This window comes from Otolemur garnettii, unplaced genomic scaffold, assembly GCF_000181295.1.
Source record: "Otolemur garnettii isolate 467f Iridium unplaced genomic scaffold, OtoGar3 scaffold00010, whole genome shotgun sequence".
Taxonomy (NCBI): domain Eukaryota; kingdom Metazoa; phylum Chordata; class Mammalia; order Primates; family Galagidae; genus Otolemur; species Otolemur garnettii.
Window position 1 is genome coordinate 15,812,569 of NW_003852405.1, and position 18,023 is coordinate 15,830,591.

Genomic DNA, 18,023 nt, shown 5'->3' on the forward strand with positions numbered 1-18,023 from the left:
AAAAAAAAAAAAAAAAATATATATATATATTTTGGACATTGAAATGAGTTGTAATATTCAAATGCATATATATTATTACAAAGATGTACAGAGTAAGAAATTATTCTAATTCTGTAGTTAACTTTTACAAGGTCTGACAATTGAGTTTGTAAGCAGTGGGTAAAGTTTCATAACCTTTCATAACCTCAGTATCTCACAGCTGTGTTCATGTTGATACTTGGTGGTGTCTTGCTGAGTGGTGTTCATTATTGTTGTTGCCTGTAGCTCAAGCGGCTAAGGCGCCAGCCACATACACCAGAGCTGGCGGGTTTAAATCCAGCCCAGGCCAGCCAAACAGCAATGACAACTGCAACCAAAAAATGGCCAGGAGTTGTGGTGGGCACCTGTAGTTCCAGCTACTTGGGAGGCTTAGGCAAGAGAATTGGTTAAGCCCAGGAGTTGGAGGTTGCTGTGAGCTGTGATGCCACAGCACTCTACCCAGGGCAATGGCTTGAGGCTCTGTCTCAAAAAAAAAAAAAATTGTTCTTGCCTGTTTTTGTGTGCCATTGTGAGAATGTTACAGCTTAAATTAAGAGCAAAACATTAAAAATTTGTTAAATTTTAAACATTAAATTTAAATGTAGCTAAATTTAAAACATTAAATTTCTTGTTAAGCTTGGCAAAAGTGGAAGTGAAATCAGAGACATGTTAGTCCAAGTTTAAGGACATAATGCCATGAAGAAAACAACAGTGTACAAGTGTTTCAAACATTTTTCTAAGGAGAAGATTTCACTGATGTGGGGTCAGGGTGGCCAGTAATGATCAGAACTGATGAAAACATTGCAAAAATTCATCAAAATTTTTAGAATCAAAATCATCAGCTGACTGTGAGAAACATAGCAGACCAAGCAAACATTGATAAAGAAGCAGTTAGGAAAATCTTAACTGAAAATCTTGGCATGGCTCTTCGATCATGACAATATACCAGCTCACACGGCACTGTCAGTGAGGGAGTTTTTAGCCCGTAAACAAATAACTGTATTAGAACACCCACCCATTTCACCTGATCTGGCCTCCAATGACTTCTTTCTTTACCCAAAGATAAAGGAAATATTGAAAGGAAGGTATTTTGGTGACATTCAGGACATCAGTATGACAACAGCTCTGATGGCCCGTTCCAGAAAAAGAGTTCCAAAATTGCTTTGAAGAGTGGACTAGGTCCTAGCATTGGTGCATAGCTTCCCAAGGGGAGTACTTTGAAGGAGACCATAGTGATATTCAACAGTGAGGTAGTCAGTACTTTCTCTAGGATGAGTTCACAAACTTAACTGTCTGACTTCATAAGTGCTACCCTCTTAGACTAAGCAACTGCAAAATCGAACAACATAATTCATACTGAAGAAAATAAAAACATAATTATGCAAATAGTAGAGCGCAATGGTTAAGTACAGGGACACAGTTTCCTTAACTATATAATGAAGATAACAATAATACCCACTATAGAAAATTGTATGTTGCCATTAACAGGAAAAATGGGAAATTGTAGCTAAATGTACCTTTATTTACAAAATATTCTGTATGTGTTGGCTACCTCTTTTTACACACACACACAGACACACACACACAGAGTCTTCTCCCCTACTCATGGCGAACACATCCCAAGATATCTGTTGTCATAATTTTTCCCCTATGTATGGTGACTTGTGGGACATCCCATGTAGTACCTTTTACAGCTACTATCACAGGGTTGTTATAAGGATTAAATGAGTTAATTTATACAAAACATTGAGAATAGTGCCCGGCATATAGTAAAGGCAATGATTATGATCACATTCTGTCACTTAATCAAATTTATCCTGCATAAATTAGGTCCTATTTGTAACAAAAATAGACTCTTGCATATCTATAAATGCAAGGATTATTGGAATAGAATGACTTTTTTTTTTTGACAGACTTTTACTCTACCACCCAGGCTAAAGTCCTGTGGCCTCAGTCGACCTCACAGCAACGTCAAGCTCCTGGGCTCAAGAGATACTCCTGCCTTAGCCTCTCGAGTAGCTGTGATTACAAGTGCCAGTCGCAATGCCTGGCTAATTTTTTCTGTTTTTTTGTTGAGACAAGGTCTTGCCCTGCTCAGGCTAGTCTTGAGCTCCTGAGCTCAAGGGATCCTCCCATCTCACCCTCCCAGAGTGCTAGGGAGCCTCCAAGTCTAGCCTGAGCAGAGGTTCTTAAATAGAGCTATACTATTATTTAGGGAACATTCTAGAAATTTGTGAAGGTACTTTTTGGTTGACATTATGTTAGAGGAAAAAGGGATATTGTGTTTCTGGAATTTAATGGGGAGGAACAAATGATGTCAGATGTCATGTATTTCACAGGGTTGTTCCACGTGACAAACCTATATAGCCAGCCATTCTATTAGCTTTGTTAGTCTACTTGTGCTTTCCCACTCAGGATAACTATTTCCTATAACATCCCTGTTCTTAAACCTCTCATATTTTACCCTGCCTTAGCTAATAACCCTACTTTTTATTTCACTCAGGAAATAAAAGCAATCAATAAAGAAATTCCATTCTGCCTTCATTCCTACAGTGGATGAACTGCCCTGTCTCTTATCCAAGACCAACTTTCTCTCCTGGATCTAATCTCTTAAACCCTACCCTAAGAATTTCACTCCTTTTCAAAAAACAAAAACAAAAAAAGGAATTTTACTCCTTCTATTCTCTGTCCTGAATTATCAATTTCCTTGGCTATTTGATCATTCCTATCAACATATAACAGCTGTTTTTATGTTTTATTATTAAAAAAAATAAAAAACTCCCCTTGGACCAGGTACTGTGGCTCACACCTATAATTCTAGCATTCTCGGAGGCCCAGACGGGTGGATTGCTTAAGCTCATGAGTTGGAGACCAGCCTGAGCAAGAGTGAAACCCTATCTCACTAAAAATGAAAAACTGAGGCAGGAGGATCTCTTGAGCCCAAGAGTTCAAGGTTGCTGTGTGCTATGATGCCATAGCACTCTTATCAAGGGTGACAAAATGAAACTCTGTCTCAAAAACAAAAAACAAAACAAAAGACTTCCCTTGATATCACATCCCCCTCATTTCTTTGCTTTACTCTTTATCAAGAGTTGTCTACTCTTGGTATTTCCATTTTGGGTCTTCCTTTTCTTTTCTTTTTTTTGCTTGTACAAAGGTCTTTATTGGTGGGGGAGGGAGGCTGCAGAGTAACGCCAAGGAGGAGAGATAAGAGAAGAGAAAAGAGGGGAGAGAGATAAGGAGAGAGTGGGGAAGACAAGAGAGAGCGAGCAGAGGAGAAAAGCGGGGAGAGGGGGAGAGAACTGTGTGTTCCTTTTCTCTGCTAAATTCATGCTACTCAGGCAATTATTCTGAAGCCCCCCCTTTTTTTTAGACAGAGTCTCAAGCTGTCACCCTGGGTAGAGAGCTGTGGTGTTACAGCTCACAGCAACCTCAAACTCTTGGGCTTAAGTGATTCTCTTGCCTCAGTCTCCCAAGTAGCTGGGATTACAGGCACCCACCACAATGCCTGGCTGTTTTTTTTGTTGCAGGTGTCGTTGTTGTTTTAGCCGGTCTAGGCCAGGTTCAAACCCACCAGCCTTGGTGTACATGGCTGGCGCCCTATGCACTGAGTTATGGGTGCTGCCCTCTGAAGCCATTCTTATAAAGGTCGTCAATAACCTCAACATGGCTGGGTGCCGGTAGCACAGTGGTTATAGTGCCAGCCACATACATCACACTCTACCAAGGGTGACATAGTGAGACTCTGTCTCAAAAATAAATAAATAAATAAACAAAAATAACCTCAACATTAACAAATAGGAGTCAAATGTTAATCTTCATTTTATTTGGCAACATTTGGCCAAACGATCTTACTCTTATTCTTGAAACACGTTGTGAGAAATTATTATACTCTTTTTCTCCTTCTCCCTGATTATTTCTTCGTTACCTTTATTAGATCTTAATTTTTTTCTTTTTTTTTTGAGAGTCTCAAGTTGTTGCTCTAGGTAGAACGCCGTAACATCATAGCTCACAGCAACCTCCAGCTCTTAGGCTCAAGAGATCCTCTTGCTTCAGTTTTTCTATTTTTAGTAGAGACAAGGTCTTGCTTTTGGTTAGGTTGGTCTTGAACTACTGAGCTAAAGCAATCCACCCACCTGAGCCTCCCAGAGTGCTAGGATTACTGGCATGAGCCATTGTGCCCAGCTAGATCTTTAACTTCTTGAATGCTAAAAATAAAATGTTAGGCTGAGTGTGGTGGCTCACATCTGTAATCCTAGCACTCTGGGAGGCCGAGGTGGGGAGATTGCCTGAGCTCAGGAGTCTGACACCAATCTGAGCAAGAATGAGACCCTGTCTCTAAAAACAGCTGGGCATTGTGTCCAGTGCCAGTAGTCCCAGCTGCTTGAGAGGCTAAGGCAAGAGGATCCCTTGAACCCAGACTTTGAGGTTGCTGTGAGCTATGATACCATGGCACTATACCAAGGGTGATGAAGTGAATTCTGTTTCCAAAATAAATAATAATAAAAAAAATAAAATGCTAAAAGTAAAATTTTGGCCAGAAAATCCTGACAAAAATCTATGCCTGTGTTTAAAACTATAGTTGCATTTACTGTGTATCACTTATTCAGCTACTTAATTCATTCAATAAATACTTAGCTGAATATATGAATAGCATCTACCATATACCAGGCTCTGGAAATAAACAAAAGTGACAAATGCTCTGTCTACATAGAGCTTGCATTTTAGTGGGGGAGACAATCAATAAACAAGTAAATAGGGGCCGAGTGCGGTGGCTCACGTCTGTAATCCCAACACTTGGGAAGCCGAGGAGGGTGGATTGCCTGAGGTTCGAGACCAGCCTGAGCCTTGTCTCTAAAATATAGCTGGGTGTTGTGGTGGGCGCCTATAGTCCCAGCTACTTGGGAGGCTGAGGCAAGAGAATCTCTTCAGCCCAAGAGTTGGAGGTTGCTGTGAGCTATGATGTCACCGCACTCTACCAAAGGCGACATAGTGAAACTGTCTCCAAAAAAAAAAAAAAAAAGCACTAATATAAAATGAAGAAATGGAGCAGAGGGAAAGTAAAAAGGTAAGAAAAGGTAGTACCTGGGATAGAAAATATAAAATGTGATATAACATCCAGGCACTAAGAAGTCATCCGTAAACTCCTGCACAGGCGCTGAGAAGCACAGACATTTGGCTCAGCTTCCTCGTGCCAGGGAAAAACAAAGCTTTTACAAGATTCACAGAGGCCATAAAGTAAAGAAAGGACAAGATGCTCCCCAAGGGTGAGACTCTGTCTTAAAGACAAACAAACACGTAAACAGATAAATACTCCAATGCCACTTTATGAAGTAGAGTTGACTCAACAATTTTTCTTTGACTTGGATCCACTTTAAAATACTTTCTTAGGCCAGGCACAGTGGCTCATGGCAGCCCACGCTTGTAATCCTAGAATTTGGGAGGCCAAGGTGGTATGATTACTTGAGCCCAGAATAAGAGATCAGCCTGAGCAACAGTGCAAGCTCATCTCTACGAAAAATAAAAAAAAAAAATTAGCGGGGCATGGTGATGCATGCCTATAGTCCCAGCTACCTGGGAGGCTGAGGCAGACGGATCACTTAAGGCCAGGAGGTGGAGGAGGTAGTAAGCTATCGTGATGCCACTGCATTCTAGCCCAGGCAACAGACTGAGACTTCATCTCAAAAATTGTTTGGGACCAGCCCCAAGCTATACCGTTGAGTTCTTTCCCAGTGACTGGCAGAGATGAGAGGATGAAGGAAAAGTGAAAGGTCAAGACACAAAGTTTTTTTAAAGAGCTGTGTCAGGGTGGCTGACCACCTTCAAATGTGAGCACTGGTGGAAAAGTCCCTTGCTCCAGGCTAGCTCTGTTTTTATTAAACATATTAATACATTAAACAGGTACATGTGTGTGGGGGGGAGGGGAGGTTAACCTTTATTTCATGTTTCTTTTCCTTTTTTGAGACAGAGTCTTACTATGTTGCCCTCAGTAGAGTGTGGTGGCATCACAGCTCATAGTAACCTCAAACTCTTGGGCTTAAGTGATTCTCTTGCCTTAGCCTCCCAAGTAGCTGGGACTACAGATGCCCACCTGCCACAACACCTGGGTATTTTTTTGTTGTAGTTGTCATTCTTGTTTAACAGGCCTGGGCAGGTTCCAACCCACCAGTCTCCGTGTATGTGGCCAGAGCCCTAACCACTGAGCTAGAGGCACAGTGCCTATGTCATGGTTCTTGTTGGGCTTACATTTTCTAACCAAACTATTTCTTTCTTTCTTTTTTTTTTTTTTTGAGACAGAGCCTCAAGCCGAGACCCTGGGTAGAGTGCCATGGCTTCACTGCTCACAGCAACCTCCAACTCCTGGGCTCAAGCGAGTCTCCTGCCTCAGCCTCCCAAGTAGCTGGGACCACAGGCGCCCGCCACAACGCCCGGCTATTTTTTGGTTGCAACCATTATTGTTGTTTGGCAGGCCCGGGCTGGATTCGAACCCGCCACCTTAGGTGTATGTGGCTGGTGCCTTAGCCGCTTGAGCCACAGGCACCGAGACCAAACTATTTCTTTAACTAACTGACTTAATTGCACTGATTTACTTCTTACTTTTATCACTCTAGTTATTTTTGATCCTAACACAAAGGCTGGGACAGGAACATAGTCCAGGTGCAGGACGTCAAGGCCAACCCCAATTAGACCATGCACACAAACCCAAAGATGAGCAATCAGGTCCCTGGGAAGCCTTGTGAGCAGTTGGGCACAGTGTCACAGTGAGAAATGGGATGGGAGGGATATTTTCCTCTCATTTCCCTGAAAGACTTTTTCTCTCCTATGGAGATCAAAGTGCTGTTTTCAGCCTTCTCTCTTAAATCTTCCCAACCCCCTGGGTTCACTCAGAGAGCAGTTCCACCTGCAGGAGCCTGGCCACTCAGTGCTTAGAGACACTTTGCCCACCCTCTGGTAGTGCTGGGGGAGGGGTAAAGCTCCAGCAAGACAGTCTCCTCATTTTAAAGGGCCAGGTTTTCAGGCTGCTGCACTTTGCAACAGATTATAGATTTCTTAGTATGGATCCTATAGTCTGAATGTGTCCATACTTTTCTCTGATCCACTTCTCTCCTGTCTCTGTTCCCTTTGCCCATCATCTGCAATCATTTTCTTAATTCAATTTCTAACCTACTTATAATAAACAATTGAATATTGGTTTTAACTTTATTAAATCATTATTTTTAGCTATACAAGCACATCAAGATATAATTCTTCCCTTAAGTACTCACATTTCCACCTGCAAAAAACAAAAACAAAAAACCTACAAAAGTCAAAGATAAAGAGGCTACTAAATTTGTTTATAAGGAGATTGTTTTCTGACTTTCAAGAAAATAGTTCAGTGAATTTAATATTCAAGAGCCCAATTTAATGTTACAGAGTAGGAAGCATAATAAGGAGGTAGCAACAATGGGTATAGAGTGAATAAGAATTTAAGATGTCTGGAAGGAAAAGAAAAATACAGAAGCCTGAAGAAGTTGTTTGAAAGAGGAAGCAGAAAGGCAAATTAGGCAAGCGTATTAAAGTCTTGACAGTGCATGTTCAAGGGTTTTTTTTTTTTGAGACAGAGTCTCAAGCTGTCCCCCTGGATAGAGTGCTGTGGCATTACAGCTCACAACAACCTCCTGGGCTCAAGCGAGTCTCCTGCCTCAGCCTCCCAAGTAGTTGGGAATACAGGTGTCTGCCATAACGCCCAGCTATTTTTTTGGTTGCAGCCGTCATTGTTGTTTGATGGGCCCGGGCTGGATTCGAACCTGCCACTTACACCTTAGGTGTATGTGGCTTGCGCCTTAGCCACTTGAGCCACAGGCGCGGAGCCCAAGGGGTTTTTTCTAAATGACAAGATGGACACATCTCTCTCTTGAAGAGAAAAATAAGGAAAAGAAAGGAAGATGAACATAAAGTAAAGAAATATTTTAGGATCAAAAGAATGAAGGAAGTTGGCCTCATTCATGCTTTTAAATAATGGCTTATCAGTAAACCAACTTTCCGAAGGTGGATGATATCCAGCAATAACTTATTCTGATGCATAAAGCCCAAGTAAGTGGTAAATTATGACGAAGTTATGAGAACATTCACCTTGGAACATACTTTCTCCTGATTCCTTTTATTGCAGATTTCTTTTTCCTATTTTTCATTCCACTTCCAGCTCTGTCTCCCTCTCCCTTTCTCTCTCCCCCTGTTATCATATACCTAGAGAAGTATATAATTTTTAGTATTCATTATATTTAATGTGTAAAATTTAAAAGCTATCTTTTTCAAATATTATTTTATTAGAAATTTATAAGTTATTTTTCTGTGTATTTTAAGTTCTTTTTAAAAAAGATTTTTGATTTTTCCATTAACAGTGTCTGCCACTAAAGAAAAGTACATTTTCTCTATTCCTTTTCAATACTTACATAATATGGCTATCATTGACCAAAGACAAACACATACAAACAGGATTTTTCATGACACAGCTTGATTCATTTAAATATGTGAATTTTCCTCCAAATAATAAAATGATATTCTTTAGGGACAAACTATTACAACTTAAAACATGGAACACATACCTTACTTACACCAGCACCTGTTTGCAGAGAAGACTTTTTTAATAGTCTTACTTCTTTGTTTATGTACCTTAGCATTCCACTAAGAGTACTAAAGTCATTATGATCAGAACTATCATCTTCTAGGTTATATTTGAGAGGTTTAAATGAGTCTGATGTCATATAATTTTGATCCTTATTGTTTTCGTCTAATGATGAAATCTGTTCTAATTGCAGTTTTTTTAAGTCCTGTAGTAATTCTTCAGAAAGATCTTCATCACCATGAGTTTTGAAGCTAAGGTCACTGGCACTACTAGAGCGACGCAGTTTTCTACCCTTGGAAAAAGATACATGAGAATTTTGAGCAAACTTTGAATCTTGAGTATCAGGTGTAGTATGTGTTGGAGATGTAAATGAGGCTGGTAGAAACTTGATGTCTTCTGCCCTTTCACGTCCAGAAATTTTGGCTTGTAATCTGGTTAATTCTGATTCCTGTGGAAAAATCAGTACATAGTAGGTACTTAATATATTTTTGTTAAATGAATGAACTATTTAGAAAATCACAGACTCTTAGAGGTCATCTAAGTCAACTTTTCCCCAGTATAGGAATTCTTTTTATAATTTCTGAGAGTTTTCCAAGCCCTATTTAAACTCTTTGCTATTTAAGGTAGCTTCACTTTGGGACAACCATATATGTTCATTTGAAATATGAGTAAAGTAGTCTAAGGAATTCCATGAAAACTATATTTTCCTTACAGAATTTTCTTGATAATTATAATATCAATTTGTAGTCAAGATTGAAATCTTACATCTAAAAGTTTTTCTGCAAAAGTATACAGGTATACAATCTTTTGTTATTCTGATACATAGAGACACAAAAAGATTTCTATGAGAATTTCCAATTGGAAATACATGTATATTAGTTATTATCCTTTATATATCCTCGTTATAAGAAAGTTTTCTTGTACTACAAATTTTTTAAAAAGAAAACTTTAATAAAGTAATTAACAATATTTAATAAATCCTTAAATAAAATTTTCATTTTTATTATTTTTCCATATCTTCCATTTGGGCTTTTCTGACTCAACTGATCCTAGGAATGAGACTGCATACAACGAAAAATCAAAAAGCCTAAAAAAGAAAAGATATGACATCTTAATTTTAAAAGCTTAATAATATAAGCATAGTAGTCTCCAATTTAAATACATTCTTGTTTTCCTAAAGGTATCCATAAGATATATATATATTTCCAGGCCTGGCGTGGTAGCTCACGCCTGTAAATCCTAGCCCTCTGGGAGGCTGAGGCAGGTGGATTGCTTGAGTTCATGAGTTTGAGACCAGACTGAGCAAAAGTGGGACCCTGTCTCTACTAAAAATAGAAAAACTGAGTTAAGAAGCTCACTTAAGCCCAAGAGTTGGAGGTTGCTGTGAGCTATGACGCCACAGCATTCTACCTAGGGTGACAGTTTGAGACTCTGTCTCAAAAAAAAAAAAAGATATATATTTCCAAATCAGTAATTTATTTTTTATTTTTTTGGTAACTTACTCATTTCTTTATAGTGGACTGTGTTAACTGGATCAAAGTGGGGCCTTCAGACTGGGGGCAGCACTGAACCAATCAGTAATTTTTAATCTGATAGTTCCTATTCTTGTTTGTTTTCTAAAAGTAGTATATTTATAATTAAAACTGTCATAACTACATGTGCATTATAAAATGGAAATTTAACATGCATATTTCAATTCTTTCATGTCTTTATACTACATTAAGTAAGCTTAGTTCATATTATTAATATCTGCAAGTTGCTAGAATGCCAATTTTTTGCAGTAAATCTTACATTTACATTCTTATAGTCACGATTAATAAAGTAGTTATAGGGTTGACATAGATTAGGGTTGTGCACAGCTAGAGTTATTTTTTCCCCTCTTGTGCGTTACCTAGCCATAATTGAGATAAGTAGTATCTTAGATAAGTAAGATTCCATTTAACTTACTGCTTAACAAATAACTTTTATAATGAAATGTACAAAGTATACTGAATACATCAGACATAATTCAGTGTTTTATTAAGACCCAAAGGTCATTGTTGTGACTCTGTATTATGACACCTCTGGGCTCTCAGAAAATGGTCTTTGCCCTTCCTCCAGTTGCCCTAAAATACTAAGGTATTAGGGTACTAGAGAATGTGAGCTTTGCCTCAAACACTGTTCTTTCTTCTCCCTCACTTCTGATTTTGTTTTCTGTCATTAATTGATGTTGTCCAGCAATGTAAATGCTTTCTATTATTAGTAACTACTTTTGTCATAGTCACTTTCTGTTTCTGTCTTTCTTCTTTATTTCTCTCTCTTATCTTTCCTAACGCCTTTTTAGTCTCGACTTTAGTGCCAGTTGAGGTTAACTTTGAGAGCTGCTGTCAAACAACATGGGAATTCTATTTTCTGACTGGTATATTGGCTGTTCACAGTACATGTTCTAAGATCTCTGTATCTACAGTTCATTTAAGAACTGCTGCTACTCAGCCAACATTTTGGCCATTTCCTAAGTAATTGACCTTAAAATTTTCTGAGTAATTGATACAGGCGTCTAGTTGTAGTCTCATAGGCAGTATCCAGCAAGTGAGCAGCAGAGATAACTACTGTGACAGGATGTTAATTTTTTTTTTTTTTGGAGGGGTGTATGGGGAGGGGGGCAAGGAGCTTAATTTTTTTTTTGAGTTAATTTTTCACAATGAAGCTTTGTAATTTTGTATAAATGTTGAAAACCTCCAGAAAATTAGGAATATTAATGTTTTAGTAAATCCATTAATAGAGTGTTCAACCTAAACATAATTTTAGACTATGTCTATTCCGCTTTCTTCTAGTACTATGAATATCAAAGAAATATAAGTAATCAGCTTCTTAACTAGAAATATTTCCAAAGGTATTACTTGGTTGAGTTTTTTTGCTTTTTAGTAGCTTTCATTTGTCTATAAAATCACTTACTGCTTTACAACTATCAGTTTGATCTTTTATAAGGGCTTCCCTGATAACTTTGCCTTCTATACTGGCACTTTTGAACCAATCTTAACTTTTTTCTTTTTTTTTTAGAGACAAAGAGTCTCACTTTGTCGCTCTTGGTAGAGTGCTGTGACATCACGGCTCACAGCAACCTCCAGCTCTTGGGCTTAGGTGATTGATTCTCTTTCCTCAGCCTCCCAAGTAGCTGGGACTACAGGCGCCCACCCCAACGCCGGGCTATTTTTTGTTGCAGTTTGGCCGGGGCCCTCAGTATATGTGGCTGGCTCCCTACCCACTGAGCCACAGGCACTGCCCCGATGTTAACTTTTTTTTCCCCATTAATCTACAGAAGCATTTATTTATGAATACATTTTGTTTTCTGATTAAAAATCATATTTTCAGTTCACTTGAGTTTTTTCTAAAGCTAAACTAGAAATTTGTAGTTTTCCCCTAAAAAATGCAATGCCATCCTTTGTTATAAATCATGTTCCCTGACTTTCTTGTCAGCTAGCTTCAAGGAAATCCATGTGTTCAATATGCCTGCTCTCAGCTTGCACCATACCAAGTGGTTGTTTAATTCGCAGCAAACTGAGCTGATCCCTCTGGATAAAGTATGGTTGAATAGCCCAGACCACTGGGTAGTGGAAGAGAAGACCACACATCCTGAGCTCCCCAGTCCATAGTGAGGGGCAAACAGTTGATAACTGGATATGCACTGTTCCCAGACAGCACTGATCCCAAACCATTGCTTCTGCCTGCCACTGTCACGAATACAGTAGGAATTCCAACCCCATTGTATTCAGATTTAATCCTCAGAGTTTCATCTGGTCCTTTATGGGCAGATGTTATCTGAAGTTCACAAGGAATGCCAAAACTTCCATAGGCCTTGATTTTCTCACAGTGACCGAGATCAGATGTAGAGCCCATCAATACTACAACCCTGCACTAACTTTCTGGTGTCAAAAGAAACTTTACTCTTTCTGTAACCCACTCAAAGTTTTTCTTCACCATTTGGAGCCCTTCAGGAGTTACTTCTTTGAGGTCTCAGTAACACTGTTTGTCTTTCTGTTGGCTTCGATCATCTGATGGCCAGAGTCTCCAGGAATCATTATCAATAACATTAGCAAGAACAATTTCTTTGGTGGTTACATCAATATCAAATTCAATCTTCATATCAACCAGTGTACAGTTCTGGGATGACCAGAATTCCTCCAGTATTTCAGATAGCCTATGTAGCGTGACTCATGATATCCACTTCAGTCTGTCCTATGACAAGTCCAGCAAAGCAAAACTTACCAATTAGCTATTCTTCAGACCACAGGGGGTCATTATTGGCATCATCCTTGAAAAACATTTCCACTTTAGGTGGGTAAAACTTATATCCTTCCTTAACACCAGGATTTCTTTTGAGAAAAGAACCAGTTGCTATTCTTCTGTAAACCCATTCAATTGGAATCATTTCACACTGGGGCGCAATGAAAGCTGTCTCCCCATATTTCTTGGAGAAAGCAGTTTTGATACCTGTCTCTTATAATAACTGAAAAATATAACAGGTAATTTTATTTGAAATTGCAGCTTTTCCTTACAGGTGATTCTTTCTAGCTGCACTGTCTGCTGTAATCTAGTCCTTGGACTGTCCAATTCCTGGACTGTCCAACAATTCATAGACTTCTTTTGTTTTGCCCTCATACAGCTTTTTACCAATGTTCAATACATGTTGCAGCAGGATGGTCTGGAACTCCTGGCCTCACAGGATCCTCCTGCCTCAGCCTCCTAAAGTGCCAGGATTAAAGGTCTGAGTGACAGGGCCTGCTCTGAACACTTCTGAGTAAGAAGTGTCCCCTGGGCTGTTGCCATTATTCCAAGTGGGCCGTGGGTAGTGCTCTCACCGGGAAAAAAAGTAGAAATCTGGGGGTTGTTACCAACCCACAGCAGCGTGCACTCCTGAAGAGAGCGCCCCAATGTTAACTTTTTAATTTCTATGTATTGATATTAATATTAATTTCAAATTCTAGATAAAACCTCTAGATAAAATAGAGGTAAGTAGCAACAGGCTAGTTTAAAAACAATGTCTATATTGAAATCAAAAATTCTGAATATAGTTTTGTATTTTCTATTTAATCATATTTAAGGGAACTGACTTTACTGATTTAGAAAAATGCTACTTTTCAGGTACATCAAGTATGAAACTCTCTAGAGCAAATATTGTGATTAGATGAATTTACATTTGAACATTTATAAATTATTTCTTCTTTGGTAATATGATATATATCATATCAATAATTTCCCAAATTTAAGACTGGGAGCAGTGGCTCACACCTGTAATTCCAGCACTCTGAGAGGCTGAGGTGGGTGGACTGCCTAAGCTCAAAGGTTTAAGACCAGCCTGAACCAGAGCTAGACCTTGTCTCTAAAAATAGCTGGGTGTTGTGGCAGGTACCTGTAGTCCTAGCTACTTGGGAGGCTGAGGCAAGAGAATCTCTTAAGCCCAAGAGTTTGAGATTGCTGTGAGCTGTGATGCCATAGCACTCTACTGAGGGCGACATAGTGAGATTCTGTCTCAAAGAAAAAAATTAAATATATATACATATATATGTGTGTATATATATGTATATATAATAATTTCCTAAATTCAATGTTTTCTAAATGGTCAATAATTGGTCATACAGTCCTCTACAAACTATAAGGTCTGGAAAAATAAGTCATAAATTTACCTTTTCATAGATCAACTTTCTTATTTTTATATGTTTACCTACTTTGATAAGTAATGCTTCATTTGCAGCTTCAATTACTTCATTTCTGTCTTGGACTTGTTGATGCAAACTGCTTACAGTGTCCTGAGCTTCTTCTAATTCCAGCTTTGCCTTCTCTAATTGTTCATTTAGTTGCTGAACAGAAGACTTTTGAGAGTCGGCAGAAATTTTCCACTTTGCATGGCTTTCTTGATGTGATATCATCTATATAGTCCCAAAATTGGAAAAGGAAAAATAGAAAATAGAATTGTTGTAAACAACATTCTAATAATTTCCATTTCCATTTACTTTTTCTTTAAGGAATGTAAATTCTGTTTATAGTGATAAACATCAGATTTCTCTACAAATAAAACAGTAAAGGTTTTTCCCCTAACAGCAGAAAAGGAATGCATAATCTTAAATTTATTTAAGAACAGTTAACCAAATTCAATGGACTCAATTTAGATACTAATTTGAACAAATAAATTATCAAGACATTCTGAGACAATCAGGTAAATGTGAACAACTGGCTATTTGATCATATTAAGGAATCAATGTCAATTTTCAGATGTGATAATGGCGTTAACATTGTTTTTAAAAAACAGCTCTTGTCTTTTAGAGATACTTATTGAAATGTTTTATAGAAGAAATAATGATATCTGGAATTTGCTCCAAAATAACATGTGAGAGAAGAGTAAGAAAAGGAAATAAGTGAGGTTGAAGATATATTGACCACACTTCTTCATATGCTTATGACTGTCTGTTTTTATGCCTGATGTCCTAATATAATTCCTAATAGCATTCCTTTTGATGCTCAAAAGGATTCCCTTTTAGGTAAAAGAAAATGGCCAATGTATTTATGTATGAAATAAAATTGGGGGCTTGGTACCTGCAGCTCAGTGGTTAGGGTGCTGGCCACTTGCACCAGGGCTGGTGGGTTCAAACCCAGCCTGGGCCAGCTAAACAACAATGACAACTGCAACAAAAAAATAGCTGGGTAATGTGGTGGGCACCTATAGTCCCAGCTACTGGGAGGCTGAGGCAAGAGAATCACTTAAGCCCAAGAGTTTGAGATTGCTGTGAGCTGTGACGCCATGGCACTCTACCAAGGGCAACATAGTGAGACTCTGTCTCAAACAAACGAACAAAAAAATCCCCCAAACCCTCCCCCCAAAATTGATTCCTTTGTCTAACTCTCTATTACTTTAATACTATATCCTTTCATTTTTATATTCTTTTTTTTTTTTCTGAGACAGAGCGTCAAACTGTCGCCCTGGGAAGAGTGCCATGGCATCACAACTCCTGGGCTTAAGGGATTCTCTTGCCTCAGCCTCCCAAGTAGCTGGGACTACAGGCACCTGCCACAACGCCCGACTTTTTGGTTGTAGTTGTCATTGTTGTTTGGCAGGCCTGGGCTGGATTCAAACTTGCCAGCTCTGGTGTATGTGGCTGGTGCCTTAGCCGCTTGAGCTACAGGCGCTGAGCCATCATTTTTATATTCTAACAACATATACACTTTAAAAATAAATCTTTAAAAAAAAAATCTTTATCAACTGCCAATGAGGAAAAAAACTTACATATTTCTGTATCATACATAAAAATATTAGTACCAAATTTTAAATAGCAGTATCAAATATTAAATAGCAGTGGTGCCATATGCCTATAGTCCTCCTCAGGAGGTTAAGGTGGGCAGATTGCTTTAGCTTACAATTTCAGGGTTAGCCTAGGCAATATAGAGAGTCCTTGCCTCTTTAAAAACAAAAAAAAGCAACACTAGAACCAATCTTTATACTTAATTTTATGTACTACTTGTTTATAAATAATTTCAAGTGGCTCATAAAACTAAAAAAGTAAAGCATTAGGTAATTACACGTAAAAATTGAACAGATGTCCTATAATAAAAGTGTAATGATTGGCTAAGGCAAACACCTGAGATGACCTACTCACTGGTGGCTACTAAGTTGAGCTGTTCGTGCAGGAGGCTGAGGCAGGTGGATAGCTTGAGCCCAGGAGTCGCAGGCTGCAATGAGTTATGAGCACACCACTGCACTTCAGCTGGGGCGACAGAGCAAGAGTCTGTCTTAAAAACAAAAAATAAAGAAAAATAAAAAAGAAATAAACTGTTGAACATAATTATATAATTATGTCAAGGCCAACAGTCTTCATGTTTGTCTCCAAAGACCAAGAGTTGCAAATTCTTGGCCTGAGGGTAGGATTTAACTTGCTCATGTTCTTCCTTTGGCAAGCATCATGTGTTCAAAGAGATCTGAATCTAAACGCAGTTAAGCAAGACACATTCACTGCAATCCCCACAATTCCTCACAAAACTGTTATCAAATTCCCTTGAAGGCGATTTAATATAAGTGTGTCTCCAACTCTTGCCATATTAAAAAAATACTTCATTACCATTAAACTTAATAAGTAATTTATTTAGATCATATACAAAGATTTGGGTTAATATCTTCCAATGTTATTAAAAAGATGAAAAATACTATTCCAGTTGATAATACTGTTCATTTCTATGAAGGCTTAAGATACAGCAACAGGCTCGGTGCCCATAGCACAGTGGTTACGGCACCAGCCAAGGGTGGTGGGTTTGAACCCAGCCTCGGCCAGCTAAACAACAATTACAACTGCAACAAAAAAATAGCCGGGCATTGTGGCGGGCGCCTGTAGTCACAGCTACTTGGGAGGCTGAGGCAAGAGAATCGCTTAAGGCCAATAGGTGGAGGTTGCTATGAGCTGTGATGCCACAGCACTCTACTGAGGGTGATGTAGTGAGACTCTCAAAAAAAAAAAAAAGACATACCAACAGATAAAAAAGTTCTAGTATTAAAAAAATAAAAGGTTCTAGTATTGCCTCCCTATCTAACCTACTATTAGAAAAATGGAAAAATATAGTCACATCATGTGAAACTTTTTATCAGTTATTTAGTATCTCAGGTTAGTTTTTTATAAGTGCTATTTTATAATCTACATATTAAATCCTCACCATAGTTCTATGGAATAGAAACCATTATTACATCCATTTGATTTATTTATTTATTTTAAAGATAGGGTCTTGCTCTGTCATCCAGGCTGAAGTTCAGTGGTGTAATCATGAACTAACCATAAATTTGAATTCCTGGGCTCAAACAACCTTTCTACCTCTGCCTCTTGAGTCTAAGAGTATAGGTGCATACTCCTACACTCCACACACAGATAATTAAAAACTTTTTTGGGGGTGGCACCTGTAGTTCAGTGGGTAGGGTACTGGCCACATATACCCAGGCTGGCGGGTTTGAATCTGGCCTGGGTCAGCTAAACAACAACAACAACAGCAACAAAAACAATAGTCCTGCATTGTGGTGGGTGCCTGTAGTCCCAGCTACTTGGGAGGCTGAGGCAAGAGGATGGCTTGAACCCAAGAGTTGGAAGTTGCTGTGAGCTATGAGCCCAAGAGTTGGAGGTTGCTGTGAGCTATGATGTCACAGCATTCTACCCAGGGCGACAGCTTGAGACTCTGCCTCAAAAAATAATAAATACAATAAAATAAAAATAAAAACTTTTTTTTGTCTCACTCAGCTTGGCCTCAAACCACCGGCCGTAAGCAATCTTCCTGCCTCAGACTCCCAAAGTCCTAGGAACATAGATGTGAGCCACTGTGCCTAGTCTATATCCATTTTAGATAGAGATGTTAGGTGACTTACCCAAGGTTATACCAGTGGTGAGCTGCATTT

At 38.7% G+C, this 18,023-nt stretch overlaps 1 protein-coding gene and 1 pseudogene across 1 annotated transcript in view; both read right to left on the reverse strand.

Moving 5' to 3' along the window:
- Positions 1-18,023, reverse strand: part of CCDC18 (coiled-coil domain containing 18) — a 149,211-nt gene that overhangs the window by 45,135 nt on the left and 86,053 nt on the right. The window contains exons 28-29 of the mRNA XM_023509876.1: positions 14,329-14,529; positions 8,604-9,071 (exon numbers count right to left, since the gene is read on the reverse strand). Coding sequence (XP_023365644.1) covers positions 8,604-9,071; positions 14,329-14,529 — 669 coding nt within the window. The remainder of the gene's footprint in view (positions 1-8,603; positions 9,072-14,328; positions 14,530-18,023) is intronic.
- Positions 12,048-13,310, reverse strand: LOC105886426 (annotated as a pseudogene).